The sequence below is a fragment of the Rhinatrema bivittatum genome, chromosome 3 (assembly GCF_901001135.1).
Source record: "Rhinatrema bivittatum chromosome 3, aRhiBiv1.1, whole genome shotgun sequence".
Lineage (NCBI taxonomy): Eukaryota > Metazoa > Chordata > Amphibia > Gymnophiona > Rhinatrematidae > Rhinatrema > Rhinatrema bivittatum.
Genome location: NC_042617.1, coordinates 164384236 through 164404645, shown reverse-complemented (window position 1 = coordinate 164404645; position 20410 = coordinate 164384236). Strand labels below are relative to the sequence as shown.

The following is a 20410-nucleotide window of genomic DNA, read 5'->3' as shown; positions in this document are numbered from 1 at the left end:
CGAGCTGCCAAGCACAACAGTAGGATATATAATTGCCCTGTATCTGGCCATGCACCCACAAACGTGTATATGCGTGCCCACATGCCCATTTGAAAGTTATCATCCCTGTAAATAAGGCAGAGATTCTTGCAAGATGTTGCGTCCGTTGGTCGCAGACGGCTGCGACCGCTCTGCCTTACCTCTTTTTCTCCTCTTTCACTCCCTTTGGGCAAGATGGCTGCCTCCGGTGCCAAGGGTCTCGGCATTTCCAAACCAGAATGGGCATCCCCATCCGCCATGCTCACTCCTGTCACCTCCTAGGGTGCAAGTGCGCACATCTCCTATGCTCAAATACAAGTCATGGCGGGAACCTCGGAGGTGGCCCCACCGCATGGCATCAGTACCTCCAGGAATATCTAGCCTCCGCTTCCGCTACCACCTTGAGTTAGCAAGGACTTCGGTTTTAGCTACTCTAACTGCTCTAAGCTGCACGCTTAGACACTGCTTAACTCCAAGGGCCTCGCTCCTGTAGAAGCTCTAGATACCCGCTCCTCGGGGGTCTCTCACTTCCAACTACCCTTCGGGGTCCTCTCTAACTAAGATAACCACTCCTCGGGGGTCTTTCTCTCTCTTCTACATTTCAGGATATTGGACCATTGGGTATTCGCTCCTCGAGGGCCTACCAGCCTATGTATCCTGCACCACGGACCTTCGGTCCCAACTTTCCACCATTAGGAAAACACTATCATTCCTGTGAGTACCTCTACGATCCGGTGCTCCAACTCCACCCACCAGCTGCGATGTTACCCTCACTGCGGGCTCCCGCCTATCATGAAAATCTGGGTGAGATTTCACATCTAGCCTGTTGAACGTACTGGCACTTCTTGGATCAGTGCCTTACCTTCCTGCTTTCACCATCTATCTACAGCAGTACAATAAAGCCTCTATCCATACTGTGTCTGCTATCTGAGTACAGCCTATCGCAGTGGTTCCCCACGGGGCCCCTCCCCGTGGGCGGAGTCATCTCCATTGCGACTAAGGCTCCACTATGCCACAAACACAAGAAGCCAGTTAGATATAAACTATCAGATGATAAACTGTATCTGATTTAGACACATTCTTACTAATTCCTCTATCATCCCTAACAGAGATAAATGCCTTGGAATCTGGCAGAAAATATTCAGCTGGCACCTTCAAAACTTCAGAATAAAACCTTTTCAACATATCCTTAAGGGAAATCAACCCAGATTTAGGGAAATTCAGGAATCTAAGATTTTACTTTCTAACATAAATATCCAAATTCTCATGTTAACAGTGAGTTCATTCCTAATCCTTAATAAAAGACAAATCACATTTATGTAACTCTTTATATTGAAACTCTTTGTCACTAAATTTCCCCTCATAAATCTTAAGAATTTGGTTATGAGAAGCTGCTTGCCCTTGTAGCTCTGTATAACTAGATAATACAACAGTCTTATCAGGTAGCAGTCTATCCAGCACTGTATTAGCTGATCATAAAGCTTCTAAAGTGATCGAAGGTGGTTTATGCAGGAGAAAATCACTAGTGGAGACTAAAGCAGGCAATTTCACCATTGGCACCTTGAAAGGCCTCCTCTTTGCCCAAAGCCTTCCCATCAACAGGACTCATTTTCAAACATTTACTGTAAAATACACATAAAACATTATCTAGCTTATCATAGAATAAGTTCCCTTGGGCGCACAGCAAAATGTTAAACTCTTCATCTTATATGTAAGCTTCAACCTTCCAGTTCCATTGTTGTAGGTTTAGCTCTAGAATCTATCCTTCAATGTTTCCATGACTCCTTCCTCATCATATTGTTGTCTTTATCACCATAGTAATCCTGGGGGAATACAGTACTATGGGTCTTCTGCTCATGTTCCCACCCATATCTGCAGAAGATGGGAAGTGAGCCAGACCTCACTTTTGTAGACATCTTGCTTGGAGATGAGGCCCCATCCCAGCCATAAAAGCCAAAAATGGCCAGACCTCCTCTCCTCCCTCTCCTCCATCATCTAAATCATTTTAACCATATACTAGAGTCACAAGTGGCAGGAAATGATCCTGATTTGCCTGTATGGATCCGAATGGCCTATATGGGCTGCTGCATTCTTTAAAGTCACATGCTGACTTCTACCACGGGTGGTCACAGTACCACCTCCCTCCCCGCCCCAAACTGCCCTCCATTGTTTAACCAGTGATGGAAAAAAAATCTACCATTGAGATTTACTGCTATTCTTGGGCTGCCCCTGTCATGCAACTTCCTTCCTTCCTATTTCATCAAGAGCAGGAATAAAGGATGAGCACAGCAGCAGAGGTAGAGAAGGCCAGAACCAGTCAGCATTTATTAGGAAGTTGAAGTTGGGCCTGGGTGTGGCAATGCATGGTGAAGTCTCTCACTGAGTCTTGGCACCTTTATAATCAATGTTTTTGTTTTTTTCTGGTTATTGTTATATGTCAAGAAATATGTATTACATTTTTTAACTTTGTGAATTTATTTTCTAGATCGAGAATTTGAATTCTCTAATTATTCAGGAATTGCCTGGAACCAATCCATGTTGTACTACAAATGGTTTTAACAGACACAAACATTTCATACATTGAGTCTCATTTACTAAGCAATTTTACCATAAACACAGAATGGGAGAAAAGCCTTAGAAAATCAGGCCCATTGTTTTGTGAGTGGTAAAGAGTAAACATGTGATTTAGTGCATATTCAATTGCCCAGAAAAGGTGAACTGAATATTCTATAGGGTCCCCAAAATTTTTTGTTAGTAACAGTTTCCCTTACCGTTCCACATAGATACTCTTGCTAGTCCCCAGACCATATAAGCTGGTGAGTATTCTGTAACAAGATACCTGGTCATCTTCCACTAACAAAATAAAGACAAGAGGAACATATACCATTTGTTAAATGGAGATGCATCCAAACCTGTAGGCTGTTTGAAAATTCAGAGAAAAAAAGACATTATGTTGACAATTTTTCAACTGTTCACATAGGGATAAAGTCTGTACATACTTTTTTAACTGTAGACATGTGTGTACTTTCACTTTGAAAAATGACAGGGCCACTTGCACCTACGTTTTCTGCAGGTAGAATATTGTTTGACAAGTACACTTTAGACCCGATATAATGTGAGTGATAGGGTCCAAAAATGTGGCACACATTACAAGTGAGCCTGCATAATATCAGGTCTACAGTGTAATTACGTTGCCACTTGGCCTGATAAGAACGGACTTATCCAGCTATCTGGCTGAATTCAAACACCACCACTTAGCAGGAAGGATCTTTGATTTACTTTGTTCTGCTTTTAAATCACAGGAACATCCATTTTTCACCCTGCATACCACCAAAGAATTTGAGTATTGGCTCTTTTTGATTTTTTTGTACAGAACACAAAAGAAACCCCCAAAAATAAAACCCCAGAAAAAAAAGAACTTTAGCAAAGGAACAAAATTTAAGGTGGTTTACATAAGTCCTGACAACCTTCCCTCTCAACATTTGTTAATTCATTGGAGCTAGAGGACATAGCATGTTTTATGTAAGCCACACCTCTAAGGCAAAATGAAAGTATTAAAATCTGGACTGGCATTATTAAATACAGCTTAAAAGCAACTTTTTGGCCATGTTTAAGCTCTGCCACTTAGCCAGATAAGTCCATACTAACCCAGCCATCTGCCTGTGTTTAAATGCTGCCCCTTAGCCAGAGAAGTCCATACTTATCCGGCTATGTGGCAAAGCTTAAATGTGGACCACCGTGAAATTGAGAGCCAACCTTTGACCGTTTGATAAGCAATCTCGTGTTATAGTGAGCCGCATTTTAACAGGTCGACAGTGTATGTGGGTAGATTTGAAAATGCAATCTACACATGTTCTTTTCCTCCCCTGACCTAAACACACCCTCAGAAATGCCTCCTCTCGATGTCAGAGAGATGATAGAGTCCAAGGTGGGGGGAGGAAACTGGTGGGGAACTGCAAGCGTGTGTCTTTCTAGTTTGGCTGAAGATGTTTTTGGGGGGCTTCTGGCAAGTGGGAGGGGGAAATGGGGTCCTCAGCCTATGATAATTCTTCGGGATGAAAGGAAAGAAGGGAGATGCTATAGGGTCTCTGCTGGGTCCTCCACAGTAGCCAGCAGGGAGGTGCTGGGGGTGGAGGCTGTCAGACCCTCACCCGCAGGCTTCACTTTTATATGTCATGGAAGGGAGTGAGAGACGATCTTGGTAGCCATATTTATGGATGCTCTGGCAGTGACTTGCTTTGGCTGTCCAAGTTATGTGGCAAGAGCACATAGTCTGCTATGAATGACCAATATAACAAATATATATATTAATGTTCTAATGTAACTAGTCTTTTTAGTTAACACAAGTATCTACCCTATGTACTAATGCTGTATAAGAAGTAGTCATACATGGAAACCTGAGGGGAGAAAATATAGGGACTCCATTGCATTCACTACTGAGGAGTGAATTTTCAATGGGTTTTGGGCATAAAAATAGCTTGAAAGTATGCACATAATTTTGGTTTAATACAGGGATGCCGAACCCTAGTCCTTGAGGGCCGCAAACAGGCCAGGTTTTCAGGATATCCACAATGAGCACGCATGAGAAAGATTTGCATCCAGTGGAGGCAGTGCATGCAGATCTCTCTCATGCATATTCATTGTGGATATCCTGAAAACCTGGCCAGTTTGCAGCCCTTTAGGATTGGAGATCGCCATCACTGGATTAATGCATACATTTGACTGGAGAAAAAAGAAGCAGTGTCATGCTCCGGGGATGTGAGTCATTGGGCTGTTGAGGAGTTGATACAGCCCAGTTTGTGAAACACATACCAGGCCGCAGCAAGCAGCAGCAGATAAACCACAAGCTCGATATGGTAGGTGAGCAGTTTTACCTATACCAGCCTCTTCCCTCTTGGGTTGAGCCTTTGGGTTCTGAAGCTGGCAGGACTTGGAGCAGAGATCCACGGAGTCAGAGTCTGGGCAGAGGGTTGGGGCATGCGGCGAACCGGAAGTCAGGTAGAAGGTCGAGGCAGGCGGAGAACAGGAATGTCAGAGTCCAGGCAAAACATCAATGTGATATGGGTCAGCAACAGAAAACAGTCCGAGGGAAGCTGAAGAAAGGCAGGAGATATGGGGGGAGGCAACGAATCACTGACAATTGCTGGAGGGCCTGTTGCTGAGGCATGGAGGAGATGTATGCCTGGCTTAAGTACTGGGACGTAGTGACATAACTGGAACATGCAGCTCTGCAAGTTCCCACCAAGGTCCCTTTAAATGTTGCCTGATTGCAAGAGCATGCCTAGGAGGACACGCATGGAAATGAACGCCACCAGGTAGCGTGTGATGGTGCTGGCCTTCACAGAATTGTTGCATCTCAGGCTGGAGGGAGGTACAGGAGCACTGACCATGGTGACTATCACAGTCGTTGAGATGTTACAATATCCCTTATCCTAAGCCCCCTCCCCAGGCTCTTAGGCTTAGGTTTGGGTTTATAGGGAAAAAAGCAATGGAATCTCTTGTGTTACCAAGAAAGAGATCCACTAGGCACCATAGTGAATAATAAATTGAAATAATTGGCTCAGTGTGCTGTGGCTGTCAAAAAAGCAAACAGAGGGTTAGGAATTATTAAAAAGGGAATGGTGAATAAAATGATAGATGTTATAATCTCTCTGTATCGCTCCATGGTGAGACCTCACCTTGAATACTATGTGCAATTCTGGTCACCACATTTCAAAAAAGCTATAGTTGTACTAGAGAAAGTACAGAGAAGGGTGGCCAAAATGATAAAGGGTATGGAATGGCTCCCTTATGAGGAAAGGCTGAAGAGGTTAGGGCTATTCAGCTTGGAGAAGAGTCGGCTGAGGGGGAATATGATAGAGGTCTACAAAATCATGAAAGAACTTGAACAGGTAAATATAAATTGGTTCTTTACTCTCTCGACAAAAGAAGCACTAGGGGGCACTTCATAAAGTTAGAAAATAGCTCATTTAGAACAAATTAGAATAAATTATTTTTCATCAGTGCATAATTGGACTCTGGAATGCATTGCCAGAGGAAGTGGTTATGGCAATTAGTGTAACTGGGTTTAAAAAAGGCTTGGATAAGTTCCTAAAGGAGAAGTCCATAAACTGCTATTAATCAATTAGGAATAGTAGCTTGGGATCTATTTATTGTTTGGGTACTTGCCAGGTACTTGTGATCTGGATTGGCCACTGTTGGAAACAGGATGCTGGGCTTGATAGACCCTTGGTCTGACCCAGTATGGCATGTTCTTATGTCTTCTTATGTCTTTGTGAGTTGAGGAGCTAGCATGTTGTGAGCTGGTTCCCATTTGCCCTCCTTGGGACCATATCCTTTTCACATCCACATCCACAATTTCCTGGACTTGATATTCAGTGACAGGGTCTGCAGACACGATTGACGGTATAGGTCCTGTTAATATTTACATAGCTCCTTTGTGCAACTTGACATCATGTTTAGGTGTCAATTTTAATAACTACAATTTATCATCCCATTCTCTACTTTTTGGTACAATACCATGAACTTAGTCTCCCTTAGTAAACATTCAGTTAAACAATACATAACACACCACAGACTCCAACTGAATCTTACAAAAATGGAAATAATCCAACTTTCATCTACCCGGCTCGCCCACTTCCAACTTCACTTACACTCCTAGATCAACAATTTCTGATAAAACAGGTGGTTAGAAATTTGGGAGTTGAAATTGATAGCACACAATCTATGGAAAAACATATTGCTAATATAGTAAGATCATCTTTTTATAAACTGCATCTTCTAAAGAATTTAAAACCTTTTTTTTCCTGCTTTGCTTCTACTTTCTTCTTTCCCCTCCTTTATCCTGTTTTAATGACATTTCTTATACTTTTCACATTGTATTTTTCTTTCATTTTTGTTGTATGTGAACCGATGTGATGACTTTTGTTGAACATCGGTATACAAAAAACAAACAAACAAACAAATAAATAAATAAATAAATAAATGAGCAGGATTTTCATTTAGTATTGCAAGCTCTAATTCTTAATTTTCTGGATTACTGTAATTCTCTCCATTTAGGCCTTTCTCTCACATATGTCCTCTTCAGATCATTCAAAACACTGCAGCTAGGCTCTTAACAGGATGCGAAATGAAAAGAACACATAACCCCTGCTCTTATGAAATTGCACTGGCTGTCTATCATTTTGAGGTCAAAATACAAATTCTTGAGTATCATTTATAATCTATTAACCAATGAATCTTCAATCTGGCTTGTGTCAACTTAGATTATGGGGCAGATTTTTAAAAAGTACGCCCGCGCGTACTTTTGTTTGCGCGACCGGCGCAAACAAAAATACACCGGACTTTAATAGATACGCGCGTAACCGCACTTATCTTTTAAAATCCAGGGTCAGCGTGCGCAAGGCTGCGCAACCTCGGCAGCCTGCGTGCGCCGAGCCGCGCAGCCTGCCTCAATTCCCTCCGAGGCCGCTCCGAAATCAGAGCGGCCTCGGAGGGAACTTTCCTTCCGCCTCCCCCAACCTTCCCCTCCCTTCCCCTACCTAACCCACCCCCCAGCCCTAACTAATTCCCCCCACCTTTATTCCAAAAGTTACGCCTGCCTGAGGCAGGTGTAACTTGCGCGCGCCGGGCCGGCTGCCGGCGCGCCATGTTCCGGTCCAGTGGCTGGTCCGGAGGCTGCGGCCACACCCCCGGGCCAGAACCTCGCCCATGGCCCCCGCCCCCGGAATGCCCCGATGATGCTCCGGCCACCACATGCCCCCCCAATTGCCCCCGACACGCCCCCCCAGGAAAGCCCCGGGCCTTACGCACGTCTCGGGGCTTTGTGCGTGCCGGCAGCCTATGCAACATAGGCTCGGCACGCGCAGGGGGAGCTTGGGGCAGGTTTTCGGGGGGTACGTGCATATCCCTTTGAAAATCTGCCCCTATATAAACCAACATGTCAACTGCGGTCCATGAATAAAAATTAGCTTGAAATACCTACTGTCAAAATTGCTAGGTTTGAAATTATGAGAAACAGAGCTTTCTTAGTGGCAAGGTCCACAACTTTGGAACTCATTGCCTGAAACTATACAAACAGCATCATTTTTAAAATCCTTTAAGAAAGTGTTTCAAACTTACTTTTATAACCTAATTTTGAAGTTATTGTTTCTGTAATCGTAATTATTCTTTCATGAGTCATAAAATTTAGAATTTCCCTGATGTGTGTAAACAAACTCAGGTTAAGAGAAAAACTTTTCTTCAATTTAGAGATACTATATTAACAATGGGGGGGGGGGGGCTTCTTTCTCTCTTCCTTATCCTTCTTTCAGGTCAAAATTTTCACCCTAACCAGTTGAAAGCCTTGCTTGACAATAGAATTGTGAACCCTCCTATATCTACCCCTTGAGTTAAGTGGTTAGACGACCAATTTAAATTATAAACAGCTCTCTGAATAGTGGTTTTCCTTTTGCATTTTCTTGATTGTATCTGCCTCTTGTTCCTCCTTCTGTATTGTGGAATAGATTTGGGATTTTCTGTTTTATAATTTCTTGTTGTTGTTTTTTTACTTTAATATGTTTCTGACATTAATCCCTATTTTTGTAAAGTACTTTTTTGCTTGTATTTGATTTGTGGAAAATTCTAAATAAAGAGTTAAAAAAAAAAAACCTTACTTTTATAAACAAGCATTTCAGTAATGCGGTCCTTTTGTCTTTTGAGTTTATTTGTTTACTGTATCTTTCTCTGAATTTGTAATTGTTTTTAATTTGTTTTTATTGATTATAAATGTATGTTGTAAGCCACTGTGAACCAACACATGGAATATGTGGTTTAGAGAATTTTAAAAATAAATAAAATAATTTCCAGGAGAATATTACCAGTTTCAAGAGTGAAAGATGGAACGAGTTATGTACTTGAAAAATGGAAGGCAACTGATATTGGTAGGTGACTGGTTCTGTCATGCCCAATAAATCTTGGGTGAATTGTTTAGATGGACATTTTAGCCAAAGGTTCCTGATATTGAGCTAGATCTTGTTCCCTTGCTTGAAATGGGGAGGTGGGTGATGCTTCTTATTGGCCTCCTTCTGGTATTGCTCAGCGGCCTTGGTCAAAAGGTGGCATGCCTGAAACCATATTTCACAAGTGCTTTGCGAAGTGTCCTCCATCACAGAGTTTTGAATGGAAGTTTGTACCAGCAAGATAATCCTGGGGTGTCATCCATAGACTATAGAGAAATGAGATGACCCTGAAGACTTACTCATGTAATTATTGTAGCAAAATTCTGCCCACGTTAGTAGAGAGGACCTGTCATCATGTCATTTATTGGCGCAAGCCCAAAGGAAGGCTTTCAGAATTTGATTCTTTCAGTTTGCCCATTGGACTGAGGGTGGTAAATGGAAGAAAAGAAATGACATTGAGTTATTTGCACAAATCTCACCAAAACTTGGAGATGAATTACAACCCTTTATCGCTGGTAATGTGTTCTGGTACACCATGCAAGCAAAAGATGTTCTTGAAAAAGTGGTGAGCTAGAAAGGGTGCTGTGGGTACAGCTTTGAGTAATACAAAATGAGACATTTTGGAGAATATGTCTACAGTGACACAAATAGCAGTGAAACCCTTGGACAGTAGGAGGTCCACGATGAAATCTATTGATATATGGGACCATCATTTATCAGGGATGGGAAGAGGCCGTAGAAGTCCCTACAAATGTGAGAGGATTTGTTGCAGGCACAGTTAAGGCAGGATCTCAAATAGCAGTGGACATCTTTAAAAAACTGGGCCACTAAGTAGTGCCTGGAGATCAGATGTATGGCTTCACAGGTGGCCAGGTGCCCAATGAATTTGGAATTGCGGGCTCAGAGAAGAACCCACTCCCTGGCATGCTTGGTGATTGGGTTTTGCCAGCTAGTACAGAAAGGGTCATTAGTAGCAAGGAGTTTTTGCAGGATCAATGATAGGTTGGGCTCCTCGGGGATATCTGAAATATCAATGAATGAGACAGGACATCTTCTCACCGGTTCTTCTCAGCTGGCTGGAAGATTAACCAGAAATTGAAGTGATTTGAGAACAGTTAAGAAGTCTTACCAAATAATACGAGTCAGTAATCATATCTAAGAACATAAGAACATGCCATACTGGGTCAGACCAAGGGTCCATCAAGCCCAGCATCCTGTCTCCAACAGTGGCCAATCCAGGCCATAAGAACCTGGCAAGTTCCCAAAAACTAAGTCTATTCCATGTTACTGTTGCTAGTAATAGCAGACACTATTATCTAAGTCAACTTAATTAATAGCAGGTAATGGACTTCTCCTGCAAGAACGTATCCAATCCTTTTTTAAACACAGCTACACTAACTGCACTAACCACATCCCCTGACAACAAATTCCAGAGTTTAATTGTGCACTGAGTGAAAAAGAATTTTCTCCGATTAGTTTTAAATGTGCCACATGCTAACTTCATGGAGTGCCCCCTAGTCCTAACTAGACTTGATTCCTTCCAGATTGCCTTTGGTTTTTGCAGGGTAAAAAATAAAAACTCAGATAACAGTTGTCATAAAACCTGATAAATGTTCACATCAACAAAGCCTGATGTTGGCTGTGTTTCGATTTCATCTTCTTCAGGGGGACCTCCCTTCATATTGCTGTGTAATTCAAGCAGGATCACTGAAATACCAAAGTATCTCATCAATCTTTATATACATCAGTGAAGAATCTATGGACAATTGAATTATTACAAACAATGATGGATTTATAAATTATAAACATGCATGCCCGCTGGTCTTAATGAGTCCCTGTATTGGTATTCCTTGATTTAATAGAATAGAATGAGGAATTTGCTTTCATGGTTCCTGGTTGATTCACTTTTTTTCTCTTATTGGTTATTCTGTAGACTCTTCGTCTAAAAAGTACTGCTTTAGTTAAGGCAGTGGTATGAAGGGAGGTTACCCTTGAAGAAGATGAATTTGAAACATGACCAGCATTGGGGTTTGCTGAGGTGAACATTTATCATGTTGCAGTTTCTCTGATAAGTTTTAGTTGTACATGAAAAAAATGATTAAAATGATATAAATGATACAAATGTGGACATAAGATTGGTTCATGGACATTGGACTTTGGTGGTGAGAAGGAAATGATGATTATAGAAAAACCACCACTAATAATTAATGATTGTATATACAGTAGCTGTGTATGAGAAATTCCCCTCAACCACATATAATTTTTATTTTATTTTATATCAGGCACTAGTTGAATATAAAGTGATTTTTGTCTATTTGAACAGTTGGATACATTCATTTTAATTTGTAGAAGATTTTCTTAATTAATGTAGTGACAGGCATCAAGTGCTTGAGAAACTGTACAACACTTTCTGTTAGTTGGCTGCATTGCTCCCACTTGGTAGAATCATTAAGAACAGCAAGGATCTGCAACAAATCTGAGTGTTTGCCAATAAATCATCTAATCATAAAAGTTCAAATTTGGTACCAAATACAGCACTTTAAAAAGTCAGTGAAACAGCCTGCTCTGCTTCAGAGAGGAATGCTTGCCAATGTACTGCTGAAACTATTAGGGGTGTGCAGGGAAAGAAAATAGTTTTCATTTTTCCATTACTTTGACAGGTTTTTCACATGAATTTTGGTTTGTGGGCTTCATTCGTTTCATTCATGTGGAAAAAAATGAATCAAACATTAAAATAAAAACCCAAAACAGACAAAAAACCCCAAAAAACAAGGCCTCCCATCCCTCCCTTGAACCCACTTGGAAAAATGCTGTGGCCAGGATGGCCCCCCTGGCCCCCACTTACCATGGGGATCCACTGGTGAGATTTAGGTCCAGGCTGAAAACTCAGCCTTGCATAGGCTGAAGTCGCAGTAAGTCATCTCAGCCTAGGCCAGAGCCTGGGCCCAAGCCCAATGAAGCAGCCTGGCCTGGAGGCTGGGTCCCAATGACTAGGCTGGAGCCCAGACACTGCGTCCCAGCCCAGAGGCCAGATCCCAATGCCAGGGCCTCAAACCAGACCCAGGAACGATGCAGAGGCACTGGCAAAAAGCTGGATCCAGATTACAGGGCCTCAGCCTTGGCCAGGGCCCAGGCCTGAAGATGTGGTCTGGACCAGAGGCCAGGTCCTGAAGCTGAGCCCTCAGCCCAAATCCAAGCAGACATTAAGGCTCAGCCTGAAGGCCAGGTCCCAGCATCTGAGGCTTGGCCTAGGCCAAAGCCTGGGCTCAGACCTGAAGCTGCATCCTGGCCTGGAGGTCAAGTCACAATGCCTGGGTCTCAGCCTAGGGTCAGGCCCAGGCTGAGACCCAGGCCTCGGAGCAGCTCTAACAATGTCCTCTTCTTTCTTCTTCAAATGATGCTATCCTCTAGGGTTGCGCAGGAGTTAACTTCTGCCATTTTGATGTACTGCATTAAAAACAAGAAAGAAGAGGATGTTGGAGCAGCTCTGAGGCCTTGGTCTGTCTAGGTGTTGAGACCTGGCCTCCAGGCCAGGCCCCGGTGTAGGGCCTGGGTCCAGACTGAGGATCCAGCATAGGAACCTGGCCTCCAGGTCAGGCAGTGGCCCAGACTCCAGAGGCTGGGCCGCAGCATCAGGCGTTGGCCCAGGCTCTATCCTAGGCCCAGGCATCAAGACCTGGCCTCTAGGCTGGGAATTGGTGTCAGGCTGGATCTAGGTCAAGGCTCTGGCATTAGGACCTGGCCTCTGATATGAACAAAGGCATTGGGCCGAGGCCCAGGTTTCTGCCTTATGCCGAGGCCCAGACATCATCACCTGGCCTCCTGTATGGGCCATGGCATCAGGCCTGGTTTTGGGTTGAGGTATCGGTGTTGGGACCTGTCCTCTGGGCCAAGCTATGGTGTTGGACCCGGGCTCCAACCTAGGCCATGGCCCAGGCATCGGGACCCGGCCTCTGGGCCAGACCCCAGCATTGGGCCTGGGTCTGGGCTGGGCCACAGCTTCGGGTCTGGGTCAAGGCCCAAGCATCAGGATCTGGCATGGATCCTTCCTTGGAAACCTGATGGATCAGGTAAGTTATTGTTTGGGAGGGGCTCGGGTCTCAGCCACTTTATATCATGGAAATCATGATGAAGCTCTTTAAAATGAGCCACCAAAGGTTCTTCCAACCTGCCCATATTTAAGCAACACTTGTGTTCTGTTAGCCGGATCCGTACTTCATGTTTTGTCATGCCCACATATGTCAAAGGGCATGGGCCCTTTGACATATGTGGGCAGGTTAGAAGAACCTTTGGTGGCTCATTTTAAAGAGCTTCATCATGATTTCAATGATATAAAGTAGACTATTTTGGAGATTATATATCTGTACTGGAGAGGAGGAGACAGGGTAAAACGGCTGAGACAATGTGAACAGAAATGGATCTATCAATTACGGTCAGTCACCACACGTGGCCTTAATAAGGAAATCGAATGGTTTCATTTTATGTATTTCCCTGTCAAATAACGATAAGTCTGGTATCAGGTAAGATCAGTGAATTTGTCATAAATCAGACTCGTTTTCGTTCAGTGATTTACCTTCACTCTGAAACAGAAAATGGTGGCAGGTCTGGTAAGCTAGACTGATCAGCGTTTTCTCATTTTGCATAGGATGTTCACATTGTGAATTGTGAATAAGTGAGGCTTTAATGGTTACACAATTAAAAGAATTTTGACTTTCAGAATTATCCGAAGGGACCTCTATAAAACTGAAAAATCATCTTACATATGTACCTAGAGATTTCCCGCAGCAGAACCCTGTGAATTATCCAGAGGAGCGCCGGGCAAAGTGAGTCATTACGAGATGTCCCTGAAGCAGCGGCTCGCGAAACACGTACACGTCAGACTCTGGACTCTAGTACCACTTCAAAGAATTAAGGGAAGTACAATTCTTTGATTTTTAAGAAAAACGTTAAAAATTTAAAAACATTTCCTTGCAAAACTGGACTAGTGGACCTATGATTAAAAAGGACCCGTAACGGTGTGAAGGTCCCAAATTCATAGACAAATTGTGTGGAAATGTTATTTATGAAAAGTCTATAGCACCAATAACATAAAGAATAAATATTTGTGATACAACATATTTTTGCTAAAGATTTCAATTACCCCAATATTGACTGGGTAAATGTAACATCAGGAATTTCTAGAGACATAAAGTTCCTAGATGTAATACATGACTGCTTCATGGTGTAACTGGTTCAGGAACCAACAAGAGAGGGAGCAATTTTAGATTTAATCCTTAGTGGAATGCAGGATATGGTGAGAGAGGTAACGGTGGTGGGGCCACTTGGCAATAATGATCATAACATGATCAAATTTAAACTAATAACTGGAAGGGGGACAATAAGTAAATCTACAGCTCTAACACTAAATTTTAAAAAGGGAAACTTTGATAAAATGAGGAAAATAGAAAAAAAACTGAAAGGTGTAGCTGCAAAGGTTAAAAGTATTCAAAAGGCATGGACATTGTTTAAAAATACAATCCTAGAGGTGCAGTCCAGATGTATTCCATGCATTAAGAAAGGTGGAAGGAAGGCAAAACGATTACCGTCATGGTTAAAAGGTGAGATGAAAAAGGCTATTTTAGCCAAACAAAAATCCTTCAAAAATTGGAAGAAGGATCCATCTGAAGAAAATAGGATAACACATAAGCAATGTAAAGTTAAGTGTAAAACATTGATAAGACAGGCGAAGAGAGAATTTGAAATGAAGTTCGCCATAGAGGCAAAAACTCAAAATAAAAACTTTTAAAAATATATTCGAAGCAAGAAACCTGTGAGGAAGTCGGTTGGACTATTAGATGACCGAGGAGTTAAAGGGGTCCTTAGGGAAGATAAGGCCATTGCAGAAAGACTAAATTAATTCTTTGCTTCAGTGTTTCCTAATGAGGATGTTGGGGAGATACCAGTTCCGGAGATGGTTTTCAAGGGTGATGAGTCAGACAACCTGAACCAAATCACTGTGAACCAGAAAGATATAGTAGGCCAGATTGATAAACTAAAGAGTAGCAAATCACCTGGACCGGATGGTAAGCATCCTAGGGTACTGAAGGAACTAAAAAATGAAATTTATGATCTATTAGTTAACATTTGTAACCTATCATTAAAATCATCCATTGTACCTGTTATCGACCAGCCCCCCTGAGGGGAGGAGTTAGCAATCTGTTAGCGACCAGCTCCCCGAGGGGAGGAGTTAGCAATCTGTTAGAGATCAGCTCCCCAGAGGGGAGGAGTTAGCAATCTGATGTCGATCAACTCCCCTGAGGGGAGGAGTTAGCAATCTATTACTTCTCCGGATAAGGAGTTAGCAATCTGTTAATGATCAGCTCCTCCAGAAGGGAGGAGTTAGCAATCTGATCAATGCTGTATCCCGAAGGGGAGGAGCTGGCAATTTATAATACTCTGTAGGCGGAGTTATCAATCTGTAGTGGGTTGGCTCCCCACAGAGTGACAATCTGTACAATACAACTCTTGTAGTGTGGGGAAGAGCATCCAACGTAAGTTGGTGAATCCCTGGGCCGATGGCAGATGACAACACCCCCAGGAGGATATCCTGAGAGGGCCACCAGCTAGGCTGGAATATGGAGACAGACACAGATAGTTCTTTATTTAGACAGGTAGTAGAACCACCAGAGGTGGCAGTAGTGAGCTGATGTACCCGGCAGGGCTGAAGTCCCTAAGATACTGGAACTGCGATCTCAAGGTTTGCTGAGCTGTAGAGAGAGACTATAGGTAGTGAATAGACAGGGTATGCTGGATACATAACCAGTAGATGATACACTCACAATTGTAGATATATCTGTAATGGCTCCTAGGCAACAGAGAGTCTTCAGTATATTCAGGATCAGGAGCCTTTAGGCGAGTACTGGTTCCTAAATGCAATCTGGAAAAAGAACTCACAATAGCTGTGTATGCGATGGCTTCTGAAATAGAAGAGAGTCTTTGGAGGGTTATAGAAGAGAGTTTTTAAAGGGTTTTAGGAACATGGGCCCTCATGGAGCGAATACCGGTTCCTATCTGCAATCTGCAATAATCACTCACGATCTCCTTATCTGTGATAACGTCTTAGACAGAAGAGAGTCTTCAGTAGGGATGTGAATCGTTTTTTGACGATTTAAAATATCGTCCGATATATTTTTAAATCGTCAAAAATCGTTAGAGGTGCGATACAATAGGAATTCCCCCGATTTATCGTCAAAAATCGTAACTTGGGGGAGGGGGGAGGGGAAGGGGAAGGGGGAATACGGCCAGAGTGCAGAAGGTCATTCCTGGACCCCCACTGGACTTTTGGCAAGTCTTGTGGGGGTCAGGAGGTCCCCCCAAGCTGGCCAAAAGTCCCTGGGGGTCCAGCGGGGGTCGGGGAGCAATCTCCTGCACTCGTGACGTCGGGGGACAGGAACCAAAATGGCGCCGGCGCTACCTTTGCCCTGTCATATGACAGGGCAAAGGTAGCGCCGGCGCCATTTCTATTAACGCAGCCGTGGCCTGAGAGTGGAAGATCACACCCGGACCCCCCCACTGGACCCCAGGTAATTTAAAACATTTTGGGGGGGTTCGGGAGGGTGGGGGATTTATTTTAAAGGGTTGGGTGGGTTTTAGGGTTATTTTAGTGTGCTGGTTTTCCCGCCCTCCCCCGATTTACGATTTAAACGATTTTAAAAAAAAGAAAACCGCGACGATTAGATTCCCTCCCCCCCCAGCCAAAATCGATCGTTAAGACGATCGATCACACGATTCACATCTCTAGTCTTCAGTATTAGGAACATGGGCCCTCATGGAGCGAGTACCGGTTCCGATCTGCAATAGAACTCATAGTGTTCACGTCTGCGATCGCTTCCAGGCAATAGGGAGTCTTCTGAGCATTCAGGGACGTAAGCCTTTGAGGAGTGAGTACAGGATCCCATCTTAGAATCTGAAATCAAGAAGAGAGAGCGGGGCCCCCGAGGAGTGGGTACCCCTTGGTAAGTTTGTGGAGGCAGAGCTAACTCGATTTGTAGTTGCAAACAAAGACCTTTTAAGGTGGAAGCGGATGGCGTCACTATGGGGGGACACCCCCGAGGTTCGCGCCCTTGCTGGTAAAACTCTGGAGCGCGCGCACCCTTACATCATCAGGAACATGGTGGATCCACAGTGTCAGGCCAGCCCAGGGACTCCGGGAAGAAGCGGCGAGGAGAAGCCGCGGCAGCATCTGTCCGTCAGACCCGAAGGGAGTCGCCACAGAGGTAGAGAGGGTGGAGCGAGGGCGAAAACAGGCACGAACGCAACAGTAACTGAAGACTGGAGGGTGGCCAATGTAATCCCAATATTTAAAAATGGTTCCGGGGCGATCCTGGTAACTATAGACCGGTAAGCCTGACTTCAGTGCCGGGAAAAATAGTGGAAACCATTCTAAAGATCAAAATCATAGAGCAAATAGAAAGACATGGTTTAATGGAACACAGTCAACTTGGATTTACCCAAGGGAAGACTTGCCTAACAAATCTGCTTCATTTTTTTGAAGGGGTTAATAAACATGTGGATAAAGGTTTGAGAGGCTTCTAAGAAAACTAAAAAGTCATGGGATAGGAGGTGATGTCCTTTCGTGGATTACAAATTGGTTAAAAGACAGGAAACAGAGAGTAGGATTAAAAGGTCAATTTTTTCAGTGGAAAAGGGCAAACAGTGGAGTGCCTCAGGGATCTGTACTTGGACCGGTGCATTTCAATATATATATAAATGATCTGGAAAGGAATACAACGAGTGAGGTTATCAAATTTGTGACGATACAAAATTATTCAGAGTAGTTTAATCACAAGCGGATTGTAATACATTGCAGGAGGACTTTGCAAGACTGGAAGATTGGGCATCCAAATGGCAGATGAAATTTAATGTGGATAAGTGCAAAGTGTTGCAGATAGGGAAAAATAAGCCTTGCTGTAGTTACACAATGTTAGGTTCCATATTAGGAACTACCACTCAGGAAAAAGATCTAGGCATCATAGTGGATAATAATTTAAAATCGTCAGCTCAGTGTGCTGCAGCAGTCAAAAAAGTAAACAGAATGTTAGGAATTATTAGGAAGGGAATGGTTAATAAAATTTTTGTATTCTGATTCTTGTTTCTGCTATTAATGTTATTTTGTTATTTTGTTATATTGTTATATTGTTTTATATTGTTTTATTGTATTTCCCGCCTGAGTTCTTTGTAAACCGGCATGATGTGTTTCACGAATGTCGGTAAATAAAAGTTAATAAATAAATAAATAAAAATGGAAAATGTCATAATGCCTCTGCATCGCACCATGGTGAGACCGCACCTTGAATACTGTATACAATTCTGGTTGTCGCATCTCAAAAAAGATATAGTTGCAATGGAGAAGGTACAGAGAAGGGCAACCAAAATGATAAAGGGGATTGAACAGCTCCCCTATGAGGAAAGGCTGACGAGGTTAGGGCTGTTCAGCTTGGAGAAGAGATGGCTGAGGGGGGGGATATGATAAAGATCTTTAAGATCATGAGAGGTCTTGATCGAGTAGATGTGAATCGGTTATTTACACTTTCGGATAATAGAAGGACTAGGGGGCATTCTGTGAAGTTAGCAAGTAGCGCATTTACGACTAATCGGAGAAAATTCTTCTTCACTCAATGCACAATTAAGCTCTGGAATTTGTTGCCAGTGGATGTGGTTAGTGTAGTTAGTGTAGCTGGGTTCAAAAAAGGTTTGGATAAGTTCTTGGAAGAGAAGTCCATTAACTGCTATGAATCAAGTTTACTTAGGGAATAGCCACTGCTATTAATTGCATCAGTAGCATGGGATCGTCTTGGTATTTGGGTAATTGCCAGGTTCTTGTGGCCTGGTTTGGCCTCTGTTGGAAATAGGATGCTAGGCTTGATGGACCCTTGGTCTGACCCAGCATGGCAATTTCTTATGTTCTTAACCCTTGATTGTATCTCAAGTGGCAAACTGGTACTGACAGTGGCATTAGCTTTCTAAGTCAACATGAAGGGGGAATAAAGGTGGCAGTAAAACCTCCAAGGCAGGAACTGATAAATGAGCCAACCGACTTAAAGGTGTAAGGTCTGGTTATTATCACACTTAGCACATCACAAAAGATGTTCAAAAGAAACCTTTTATGTGATAAAAGTTAGAACAGTGCCAGAGATTTCAGGCAAAACTAGAAAATCAAGATATGGAACAGGCTGAGGGTATCTCAGTGATGTGGGAAATGGTCTCTAAATAAAGCAGCTTTCACTACTTTATTTATTTATTTTTATTTATTTATTTATAAAATGTATTAATTGCTTTCCAATTTTGTAATAAAAATGTCCAAATCGATGTACATGTGAAACAACAAAAAGTTATACAGACATTGAAATATACAAAATGTTAAAACAAATAATATAACATTGTAATGCCATCCCAATACAGCAGCCCTGGAAAATACCCACCTTAGCCTCTTAGAGTAATTCCAGATCTAATATTATACACTGACATCATCAACCCCTTAAGCCTGATTAGCTTTCCCAGAAATTAATTTGGAAGCTCCATCTTCATCAGCTAGGTTTTTACTTTGCACCAAAATATCAACAGTTCCTTTTGTTCACTGGCCTCCATAATTTGGGAGCAAAGGTCTGGTTTTGAAATCTTACATGATGAAAACTTTTAACCAAAAACCACCCCACAATCATTAAAGAAACCTTTGAGATGTACTAACTGTGATAATAAACTCTACATTTGGCAAATCCATTCTACAAGAAAATCTAAATTTCACCCTGTACCTTGGAGGTCTTTGTATCACTCAGCTTGCTTCTATACCAAGACCTTATACCTTGGAGTTTATTTTGCCACTGTGCCTTGCTGTTGTACCCCAGAACTAACAGCATGCCAGTCTGAGGGAGCTGCTTTGCACCTCTCATGGTGCTCTGGAATCTTGAAGCCACTCTTTGTGCTGCTTGGTCCCTTTATCAGTGCCTGGCTTGGAGGTTTTACTGACACTTTTTCTGCTTTCTTCTTCCTTCAATTTGACTTAGGATGCTAATGCCACTTTCTGTGCCAGTTTGCCACTTGAGGTGCCATCAAGGATTCATGGCACTGTGGCTGGTAAGTGGTAACCACTTTTAGACTGCTGGGGTGTTTCTCCCACACTTGATTTCTTCTTGGTTTGTTATACTGTGGTGTTTTGTCCCCAGCAAAACATTTGAAAAAAGTCAATAAAAGGCAGACACAGGTTTCACTACTGGACATGGCAGCATCTGTTCATTCGGAAAGTCTTCCTTTCATCCTATACTCTCAGCCTGGTTCTCACACCTCATTGAGAATGATTGATTAAACTGGGGTGGATATTTTGCCTAAAAGTCCCTCATGTTGAAGGAGAAAATATTGGCACAAGACAAAAGAAGCTCAAGCATAGCCATTTCTCTTTTCTGAATGCGATAGCACTT

General features: G+C 42.8%; 1 protein-coding gene across 1 annotated transcript in view; it reads right to left on the bottom strand.

Moving 5' to 3' along the window:
- Positions 1–20410, bottom strand: part of RYR2 (ryanodine receptor 2) — a 1771220-nt gene that overhangs the window by 508070 nt on the left and 1242740 nt on the right. Inside the window, 1 exon segment of the mRNA XM_029593907.1 lies at positions 2790–2871. Coding sequence (XP_029449767.1) covers positions 2790–2871 — 82 coding nt within the window.